General features: G+C 39.6%; 1 protein-coding gene across 2 annotated transcripts in view; it reads right to left on the bottom strand.

Annotated features, from left to right (window-relative positions):
- Positions 1–272: 272 nt before the first annotated feature.
- The window catches only part of EDAR (ectodysplasin A receptor), an 85451-nt gene continuing 74176 nt past the window's right edge, over positions 273–11547 (bottom strand). For both annotated transcript variants that reach the window (XM_063127472.1, XM_063127471.1), the window contains exons 7-12: positions 9970–10104; positions 9788–9862; positions 9393–9465; positions 7211–7370; positions 3097–3157; positions 273–1021 (exon numbers count right to left, since the gene is read on the bottom strand). In XM_063127472.1, the coding sequence (XP_062983542.1) occupies positions 702–1021; positions 3097–3157; positions 7211–7370; positions 9393–9465; positions 9788–9862; positions 9970–10104 (824 nt within the window). In that variant the 3' untranslated portion in view covers positions 273–701. The remainder of the gene's footprint in view (positions 1022–3096; positions 3158–7210; positions 7371–9392; positions 9466–9787; positions 9863–9969; positions 10105–11547) is intronic.

The raw sequence follows: 11547 nt of genomic DNA, 5'->3' as shown, positions 1-11547 counted from the left end.
ATATTTTTACTTAATACATGATCATATTCATAAATGGGTTCTGCCAACTTTATAATTAGCATATACTTCCACTAGTATATATGACAATATTTCTGAAATGTCTATGTGGACCAAATCAAGACTTAACATGTGCTGAAATTTGAAAAAAAATATGGACTAATGTAGTAGATTTTTCAAGAATTATAATACAGCTAATCTAAGTCAATATAAATTCACACAGGTGTGTGTGTGTGTTTTTAAAAAAACTCATATATGAGAGGTAACAGATAATCAATTAAATGCTTGATGTAGCAGAACTGGCATTCTTCTAATCTGTATCTGCCAACACTATATCTGATGGTAGTTACTAATTGTTGAGGACTGAAACAAAATTAAGCCATAGCAATTAAATCAGATTTCTTCAAAGCAAGCAATGATATCAGCAGGCTGATCTGTATCTATGCTTGTAAATGGAGTCAGAAATGAGTATCTTTTATGGGGCCCAGCCATTTTCATTCAAAAAGTCTTCAAGTTGAGCTCCTTGCAATTGTCTGTGATAGCCAGCAACACACACCTTGGCTCACTTTATTCTTGGAACAATAGGAAATGCTACTGAAATCCGAAGGCCAGCTATGCTTTCAAGATTCTGTCCCCTTCTGGGTCCCATTGTTCGTGGAATCCATTTCCTCTTAAATCCTTTGGAAATGGAGATCACACACATGTCAGGAGGCCACCACTGTTTCGGGCTTGGGCATCACTTGTGCCCACTCCAAGATATCTGCACAGAGAGACTCCACGGCATCCAGCCGCTCAATCTGCACTAGTTTCGTTAGGAGTTCCGGAATACTATAGCCTGCCGTGCTGATGCGGTCGAAGAGCTGCATGCCGTCTGTCATGCCACCTATTTCGTCACGCTTCAGTCCAAAGCTCTCAGCGAGGTGACGCCAAGTCTTCACAATGGCTTTTTCTGTGTTGTATGTAGAACTGAGCATCCTGCTGGTCTTCTCCAGACAATCAAAAGGCAGTTCTGTAGGACTGAGGCCTAGAAAGGAAAGTTAGATTTAGATCAGAGAGCCCCTTTTCTCCCATTTCACATGTCTGCCCCCTTAGAACAATATTATATTTTATTAACACGAAGGTATATTCACAGTGTGATTTTATAGTGTTGTAGTTAATCTATGGATTTATCCCCATCACAGTTGCATATGCTGATCATTCTTCCAGGGCAGTTCATTACTTTCTATTGCTTCATTTCCATTGCTTTAATGGAAACAGCATAAGAAGTTGTTTGGTTACTACTTTTTTGTCATGCCCCCGCCGGAGGACTCTTCCTTTCCTGAAGAGCTGGAGCTGCTAGAGATGAATGATTCTATTGAATTACCCATATTAAGAAACTAGGCGGAGCCTGGGCCCTCAGGGAAGAGGACCACAGCTCCTTCCCCAAAGGAAGAGGGGAGTTCTGCTCTGGAGACAGAGGCTGAAACAGCCTTCTCCGGAGTCCCAGAGAGCATCATTGCCTTAAGAGGCAAATCTGCAGGGATCCTTTAAGAAGAAGGACCCAACTCTAAATAAAGACTCCTCAAGAAGAGGTCACTCCTCAGGAGCAAGGCTTTTAAAGTTCTGCAGCTGAGTCTTGGGTGGGGCTTCCACCCAAGCCTGTAGCTTTTGATGAAAAGAGTTGTTTCCTCAGCTCTTCATGCCTGGTATCTCTTTTCCCTGACTTGTGTTTGAACCTCTGTTATTGACCTTTGGACTTCTGCCTGATGCTGCCTTCTGAACATTGATTCTGCTTAACTAATGTGCATTTCACTTTGGCTACTCCTCTGCCTTCTCTCTGGAAAATCTATGTTTGCCTGGTAAAACCATGCTTGACATTTGCTTGCTTGATTTATCTATTGTAATCAACTCTGTGTTTTGCATAGCAGAGAACTGAAACTAGTTGGAGCAGGACATTTTTGCTTCAGCACTAGGTAGAACCAAAGTGTTACATCTTTTCCAACCTTTTACCTTTTACCAAGAGCAAAAGACTGGAAAAGCTATTAATCCAGTGCTTTGCCCTTCCTTGTTTTGCTATTTTCCTTCCTCATCTTCCCATCTTTACCATTGGTGTAAGGTTACAAACACTTTACCACTGGTGTAAGGTTACAAACACCCTTCACATGAGGCAGGGAAATTTAATTGGAGGCTTACATCCAGAGGGAGAGGAACAGGCCTCCAGCTACAGTGAATGCAAGAAGTATCCATTAATGAGCACTAGAACCCCTTGCAAAGAGAAGCGCTCTCTCCTTTTTAAAGGAAATATTATTTTTCACCTTAGGGGCAAAGCATATTTCAGGTACAGGTTTAAATTCCTGGTGGGGCCTACTAGTTTCCCCATCATATGTGAGATAACAAATCCAGCTCTGAAGAGAGTTTTTTTTCCAAAGATTTCTCCTGAGGTGGCGGTGGTAATAATAATGATATAGCTGCTTCTGGAAAGGAAAAATCATGTGTAGCTGTAAGTTTATATTTGCAGTATATATGTACTTGGAGAGCCTTCTAGCAGAAATTTTAAAAGAAAAGCTGAAATTAGGTAATCCATTTTCCACCTTGCATCATAAGCTTTATGGAGTATCTATTATATTAGTCCCTAAATGTCATAGAATTATAGAATAGTAGAGTCAGAAGGGGCCTATAAGGTCATCGAGTCCAACCTGCTGCTCAATGCAGGGATCCATATGTAAAGGAAGAGTGTTAACGGGATAATAAATCCCAGCTCATGTCCTAGGACCTTCTCTCTCTCTCCCCCGCCCTCTTTCTCTCTTTAATATATATGTTTATTACAGAAATATGCAGGGCATAGTTGCCTAAAATGGCAGCCCATGACATCAGAATTAATATATTTTATTACAGAAATATGTAGGGCATAGTTGCCTAAAATGGCAGCCCATGACATCAGAATATGCGGTCAAATTGCTTCCAAAATTAGCCATCTCCCTTCGGAGTTGGATCTATTTATATCTATTGGTTGTGAGATATTGGCATTTGTGAAGCTACATACAGCTTCTCACTTAAGAAAGAGAATAATGGGGTTACAAATAAATGTTTACACTTTATACATATATTCTTTTCACCCACCTTCTGCAACGCTGCATACGTTAGTGTACAGATCAAGTATCTTTTTCCTCCGGCTTTGTATCTAAGGAAAATAAAGGACAAAAACATTTCTTTTTACAGATTCAACTTTCATGGTTTCCTCAGAGATGTGTAAAGAGACTAGCAGAGGCAGGAGGTTGTGTATATTCTTCAGTTCCAAAAATAAAACAAACAAAAAACTACTACAGTTGAATCTCTGGTGGTGGTGGTTTTTAAAGCACATGTTTAGCTTTTATGTTGTTTGTTTTAAAGTGTGTGTGCGCGCGCGTGTGTGCGTTCTCTGATGAAAACTGAAGTGTGGCTGGATACAATTTTCAGTAGCCAGAATGGGACTTCAGTGACCAATACAGTTTGCCTCTTTATAGTACAAGGAGAAGGAAAATAAATTAAACAAAACAAGCCACTATAAGCCTCCTTGCATTGCATATTCCATTGCAGAATCGACGTTGCCTGGGTGCACAACGTTTATCATGGGTTGGATCCAAAGCTGTGTGAGAAGAACACACAGTCCCCACCTGGACTCTGCCAATTATTATTATTATTATTTATTTATTTATTTATTTATTTATTTATTTATATAGCACCATCAGTATACATGGTGCTGTACAGAGTAAAACAGTAAATCGCAAGACCCTGCCGCATAGGCTTACAATCTAATAAATCATAGTAAAGCAATAAGGAGGGGAAGAGAATGTAAACAAGCACTGGGTAGGGTAAACAGGCACAGGGTAGGGTAAAACTAACAGTGTAAAGTCCTTCTCCCTACACCCCATCCCACACTGCTCCAGAGGTCCCTGTATCTGATCTGACACCACTCTAGAGGGTCTCCTGACCCTCAAAAATAGATTTCAGGAGCTGCAGGGAGGAGGAGGAAGTGGGAGCAGAATTCTTCTCTCACTTCTCCGGATCCAATCTGATGTCTTTATTTTAGTACAGGAGGTAAAATCCAGCATGCGTCCTAGTTAGAGTAGACCCATTATAATGAATGGGACTTAGGTTAGTCATGAGTAAATTCAGTCCCATTCATTTCAAATGGTATACTCTAAGTAGGATGCCTGTTGGATTTTAGCAGAGTGCACCCTGGATTAATTTGAAATAAATAAATAGTGCAAAAGAGAGCCAAGAAAGGACCAGAAAGTTGCTAGGAAGGCGTTGCCTCTTCGCTGACCCTACCTATGCCCTCTTCTCAGTCAGCATTGTTAGCATAGTTGTCTAATGTTAGCATAAGTGTCTCCATTTTTAAAAGGAAACTGTGAAATACACCAAGCAAAATGTCATGATGTCCTGTATGCGAAATGTCTCCTTGAGTGCATCCTTCTTATCTAACATAAACAAGAGCCCTGGCTCCAGTGCTCTGCTGTGTCAAAGTTAACGTCTGTAACTTACTGTCAGGCCAAAGGTATTGTTTACAGAACTGTTTAGCATAATTAGCTATGCCCCAGTGTTATGTTCTGATTGGTTAATGCTGCAACAGGGCCCTGCCCCTTGCAAGCTCAAATACTGTACTGTATTCCCTATGTCTTTTGTCTGATTGCTCCCTTTGAAGAGACCAGGCCTTGATTACTAATCAATAAAGCGCTTTTGAACCCTCTGTCGCTGGAATGGTGGAGTCGTGCTTAAGGGCTGTTTGGATTTCGTCCTTGGGTGAAAAGAACATTGATCTAACAGCATGATGAATATAGCTCATTGTGCTGTGTGCCAATCCATTTATGTTGAATGAGGTATTAGAAAAGATGTAGCAGTGGAGCACACCCATATTTTACAGGGTTTTTTCTTTCTTTCCTGAAGGAAAGTTGGAAACTTCACAGTCTGCATGGCCCTGCACAAGAGCCAACAACTAAGATGTCTATCGTATCCTAATGGGTGCAGTTTACTTCATTTTTTATATTTAGGAAACAACAGTTAGAATTTCTATACTCTGGTCCTCGTGACTGCACATCCCAAGATACTTACAAGGACTGTGCAGACATTGCAAGCTTTACTAATAAATGCATGAAGCAGGGATACGGGGGCTGGAGGGAGGACCAGAACCATCCCACTGTTAAGCCACTAGGTACAGATACAGTAGCGAGCCTTGGAATATCTGCATACTTGTAAGGAGAAGGCAGCGACTGTCAAACAGGAAATAATAACTCTGTGAAGTTTGTGTCTCAGTCCTGTCTAGTATATCCTCCTTTGCCAGCTACCTACGGAAGCAGACACAGGGATACACGAATCGGCGAAATTTCTACTAATTCCATCTCGAAGCAATTTCTGACTTGAGTCCATATCAGATTGTGAGCTTTGTTTTTCTTGCATGTTTTCTTGCTTATTTTCTCAGATGTATGCATCAATTGTGCACATCTTTGAAATGTATGCGTTCTTCTGCCATTGATTAAAGTGTATTTGTGTGCGTTATTCCTGTGTGTTTTTTTAAATGTACGCATGCCGTTGAATACATTTTTTTTGTCCTGCGAATCACATTGCAAGCTCAGAAACGTATGGACTTCGGCCGCAGACTGGATCCAAGTCCAGGTTCGATCCGAAAGGCGCAAACTGGGTAAAATCCTGATTCAAAATTAATTGAAATGAATTCCTCACATATCCCTAAGCTATATTTGTGAAGATTTCATGGGAACAAACTCTTGTCAGAGAGCCAAGAAGCTTTGGTCCAAGGCGTTTCATATTGTATACTATTGAGGCCCACAGAAGAGTTAAAGTCTAAAAAAAAAAATGATGCCAAGGGCTCCATCAGCCCTTTTAAGGAGAATTCACATTTCTCTCACACAAGATCATCCTCTGCCTTCGATCAATGACATTTCTGCTTTTGTTTCTGTGTTTAATTGCTCTTTGAATAGACACTGTCCAGACTTGGCAGGAAGAACATGTAAAATATCACTATTGCATGGCCTCCGTCCCGAGATTGTCTGGTTTGTAGGGCTGGAACAGCTGTGGTGAATTAAGCAATTCTACCTACACCTTCTGAAAGAGGGTTATAATCTGGGAATTATTGGCCTCATTGCATATGTACTTTGCCATGAAACATGCTGTTACAAGAACGTCTTGAAGGAGTAAAAAAAATGGCTTCATAAAAGCAATTGCTTTTGGCTAACTTAATTTAGAGAATGTTGTTGAAGGGAGATGCCACCCTTGGCCCTGACCTCAAACTGAAGCATCAATACCCTTCAGTATTGTTAAATAGACAGAACCAGCAAGTAAAAACAGGAATATAAAAATGAGGGTTAGAAGACACAGATCAGGCAAAACAAGGCAGTGGGGCAGACTAAAGTACTGTCCGTGGAATAATTTGCTATGCTAGCAGAGTTCTGCTGCCTTTTCCTGTGGCGCAAACCCCAGTGGTCCACTTTGTAAACCAACATCCATAAGTGGTTGCACAAGCAGAACTTAAGTTGGGTTTTCCCCTTGCGCATACTTCGGAACTTGGTTTCTGCAAGCACAGTGTCATTTGCGCTAGCAGAATGACGTTGGTGGATACAATCCTAACTATGCCAGTTTTGGGATATAGGAGTTGCCTTTCAATACCTAGCCAATGTATTAATAAAACAAGACTTCATAGAAACAAGACTTGTTCGCTATTTCATTTTTAATCTCAGCATTGGTATAGGCTGAAAACTGGATGCAGCCTGTCAATTAGTTTCTCCACAAAGCTCTATTGGGATCTCAATCCCCGCATAGTTAGGTCCTCACTGCACTATATGTTAAATGTAGAATTGCATTTAGTGTGTCTATTTTTTCTTGTTATTGTAAAATAGCAGTGTGTGGGGGGGGGACATTCAGCTGGAGGGGTTCAATCCTTTCCTCCTGCACCACGGTTCGCATGAAAACAGCCCCTCCCTGAAGCTGCTATTTGCTATGTATGGGAAGCTGTCACTGGCATCAATAGCAGCTTACCTCCTACAGCAAATAGTAGTGCTGGGTGAGTGTGATTTTCATTCAGATCTTGGCAAGGAATTTATGCCACGCAATTTTTATATTTTATGCATTTTTCCTTCTAACTCTGGACAGTGTCTGTTCAAAGAGCAATTAAATTAATTACTGAAACATATAATCAAAAATGTCACTGACCCAACAGGTCAAATGTTCAGGTGAGACTTACGCCAGTTGATTTGTTGTTAGTCGAAGATTTATCTCTCGCCAAATGTACTAACGACAACAAGCACAGTTCTGGAGTGCCTTGCTTGTCAATAGCTGCTTCTTCATCACTGTCCATGCTACGACTTAGAAGCCTCTCATTCTCTGAAGAAGCATCATTTTCACTGAAAAGAAAAACATAAGGATTGCTTTTCTAGAACAACAGCATGCGTGGTTCCAGCAATGCCCTTTTCTTTGTCTTAAATTAGCATACATTTATTTAACATATGCATGATGTTTACAAGAGCTAGATTGAGCCATAAGTAAAAGTTGCAATGGAATTCATAAGGTGAAAGTGCTTCTTGCATGAAAATAGACACTTTCTAGATGTAACTTGGGAATCAAAAACGAATAGGATCTTTTACAGCACAGTCCTATACATCAAGGGGGGGGGGCAGAAGGTAGTTCTGCAGATATATTGGACCTCAACTCCCAGATGTCCCTGTCAGCATGGTCAATAGTCAGGAATGCTGGGAGCTGAAGTCCAAAACATTTGCGGATCTACTTTTGGCCCAATTGAATCTGGGCAGTAAGTATTGTTGAGTTCAATAGAGCTTCCTCCCAGGTAAGTGGGTACAGGATTGCAGTGTAAGTTTATCCCAGAGATGGGGAACCTGTGGCCTTCGAGATGTTGTTGCATCAACGCCCATCTTCCCTCACCATTGGCTATGCTGGCTGGGGCTGATGGGAGTTGCAGTCCAACAACATCTGGAGGGCCACACATTGCCCACCCCTGGTTTATCCAGTCTGTGCTTTCCCAATTCCAAGGCGACCTATAGTGATATGCCACAATCAAGCGTCCTATTGCATGGATTACTTGCCTGTTCAGTTCAACTGAGTTTCTGTTCCTTTACACACATGGATTCACCCCATTCATTGAAATCAATGGGGACTGACCCATATGCAACAAAATCCTGTGTTCATCCAAGCATCAGGGCATTCGATTTTTGTAGTTTTTAATTTTAAAGCATGTGACTTTTATTTCTTTATTTTGGTTCATTTGACACCAACCACATAAACAAAAGAAGGCTGCAATCCTAAGTACTCTTAGTAGGGAGTAAGCACCATTGAACTCAGTGGGACTTACTTCTGAGTAAACATGCTCAGGTGATTTCTTCCAAATCACTGTAGCCTGCTGTCATGTTTCTTCCCAACTATCTTATTTATTTATTTTATCGAGTTTTCAAAATCAAAATACACTGAATTCAAAAAAAGACTACACACATTAATACTTATTCCAAATCTCTCCCTATTCCCTCCACACGCTTGGTCGATTACAGAATTTTCCTTCTTACATCTTTCATTTTCATCTTCTTATCTAGCGTGGTATTATAAATTTCCATTTCATTTATTAATCATCTGCTTTTCATGAGTCCCACAAATTTCTATAGGCTTCTGCCAAAGTTATTCTGTTCAATTCTTTTTTCCTGTAGTCTATATATTTTTGCCAGTCCTTCCTAAAAGTGTCTCTTTTCTTTATTCCTCTGTGTATTCTTAACTTCTGTGTCAACTTTTTATTTCTTGCTACATCCCAAATTTTCTTTTTCCACAATGGTATTGTCAACATCCAAGTTGTCTTCCAATTACTTTCTATTAATTGCCTTGCGGCTGCCAACAAAGAACCAATTAATATTTTTTCTTTTATCTCTCTGTTTTCTTTAACATACATATTCAGTAGAGCTAGCTCTGGTGTTTTACATATCTCTTGATCAGTAATTTTTCTTATTTCTTGGAAAACCTTATCCCAAAACCTCCTGAACTTCCTACATTCCCATCACATATGAATTTGGGTTCCATTGATTTCACATCCTCTCCAGCACAAAGGTGATACACTCTTATTGATTTTTGCCAATTTCATGGGTGTCAGATACCACTTCTGAACTAATTTTAGCACACCTTTTATTCTTGTAGATATTGTTTGAAAAGGGAATATATCTATCGTGGGAGGGGGAATCCCATTCCTCTTCCTCTATTTCCTCTTCCAAGTCTCATCTGTTTAATTGTTAGATTCCCTTTTATCTCCTGCTTTATTAAAATTTTATATATTTGTGTTATTGTGCTTTATCTCTTAATTTATATTTATCTATGAATTTTTCCCATCCTGTTAACTTCCCCGCTATCAAAATATTTGTTTTTATACCACATACCTCTTGACAACCTTAGCTGGAGTTGCTGTCAATTTTCCAAACTCATCTTTCTCTGAGAAAATCACCACATTTTCTGTAAATTAAAAGAAGATTGAATTGGCAAGGGGGTGGAGGGAAAGCTTTACAACTGTGAACACAACTTCCTTGCTAGCTTCTTCATATTGGTGTTTCAGAAGAAATCACCAAAATTTGGTGCTGAGCCTTAATTAGTCAGGATGTGGGTGCGTTCACTTAAATTCTGGGTTGCATAGATGCCTTTCCAATTATTCTTCTACTAAGTGGAATTTGAATTGAAGCATTTAAAAGAATACATTTTCACAGGGCATTGCACCAGCACCATTTAAGCTCCGTAGGATCTGATGTGTAAAAAGCAGAAATTATAAAGTAGTTCAAACCTTGTACTTCTTTTTTTTCTTCCTGCATGTTGGCCTGGGCTTCTACAGTCTTCACCGAATGGCTTGTGCAACAAGCTGGAATTTCAAAACAAGCCTCTTGTTAATATTCAGCTATTCTCAGCAGCTGTCTAAAAAGCATAGCATCTCGAAGCTGGAATTCTCTTTATTAATTGGCAGGTTACCTTGAGCTGAAGTCTTAGTTTTCACAATGTAAAACATGATGATCAGGACGATAGCAATAGCCATTATGAAAATTGTTGACATAGCAATGATTAGAGCAGTAGCAAGATGTCCTTGTCCAGAAAGGTCTCCTGGAACTACAAAGAGAGATAATTAGTACTAAGGCAGCAACCTGATCAAAGACATTTTACATTTTTAATCATATGAGTTTTCATCTGTTGTTGAACAATTCTGTATAAGATGAAAACAGTATTTCTGAAGCAGGCAGCATACTTTCTTTGTTGTTTGATGATGTACACAGGTGTTACAGCATTATCTTAGAAGAGGCATTCCCTCCAATGTGTTAGAATAGGGGGATGCCTCTTCTACAACACAGCATTGCCATCTGCAATTGCATTGAAATGATATTATACTTTTAACATACATGGAACAAGGTGGGTAATCTTGCAATTTTATTTACTTGAATTGTTGCTTTGCTTGCAGTAGAATGACAGAAGGGGTCTTTATACTTCAGAGCCAGTATAAATCGCTTATGTATGCTAATCAGGTCCCCAGTGTGAGTAGCTTTTGTAGCTCAAGGATGCCTCTGCTTCAGCCTACAGGTGAATTGCCCACTCAGGAGATCACCCCTCACCATTACTGAGAATGCAACAATGGATGTTATACTCTCAATAGTTAACAAGTGTTCTGATACATTACATTAACTGTTGAATGAGCAATTCACTATTCATAAGTGCAAGCATAGTGGTTCAGTCTTTAAAAAAAACAACTAATTAGGAACTGCACTTGATGTCCATCTGCCGTCAGAGTCTATTCCATTTACTATATTCCTGTAAAGGTGAGGCTTACACCTTCAATATAAATGGATTTGCCATCAAGTTCCCAAATTTCTTTTAGCTAACTCATTTATGAATAAACAAAGTACTACTTCTTTACTTTTAGCAAATTTCCTATTCATTTAATAGCTACTCTGTAGGATGCAATCATTCGTGTTTTCTTTCCTGTACTTATTTTAGATTTTTGCGAATTTGAAATATGCTTTTGACATACATTTCTAGATAAGGATTACCATTGCCAAGGGATTTTCAGTTGCCAATATTTATTAAGACCCCAAATCTTTATGTATGTAGAGCTGGATTTATAGACTGTGTGTGTTCCTAATTCAAGCATAATTAGCAGTAGAAGCCCTACTTAGCAATTGTATTTGAGGTGGTCTAGTCAGGTGATCCTAATGCAAGTGCAGAGCTGCCTCTAACTTTGAAGTGAACAAACTTAGGCTCAATGGGAATTTATCACGCACATTGCAATGGCTGCCTAGTTTGGATCAGGACCAGTAGGTTACATTTTCTCACCCCCACTACTAGATTTCAGTCTAAATTTCATGCATTTGTGCCCTACAATTACAGGCCTTCCTGTTTTAGCACCAAAAAAAATTGCTCACATGTCAGCAATGCACAACACCCCCACATTCCAAGTAAACCTCATCTGATGAGCTAAATTATGTTCCTGTCTGAATAAACACATCTCATTCACAAAGTTCATCATAACACTAATCTCCACTGAAATATGCTGATTGCTGA

Source organism: Elgaria multicarinata, chromosome 5 (assembly GCF_023053635.1).
Source record: "Elgaria multicarinata webbii isolate HBS135686 ecotype San Diego chromosome 5, rElgMul1.1.pri, whole genome shotgun sequence".
Taxonomy (NCBI): Eukaryota; Metazoa; Chordata; class Lepidosauria; order Squamata; family Anguidae; genus Elgaria; species Elgaria multicarinata.
The sequence above is the reverse complement of the archived record's forward strand: the minus strand, read 5'-3'. Positions and strand labels throughout refer to the sequence as shown.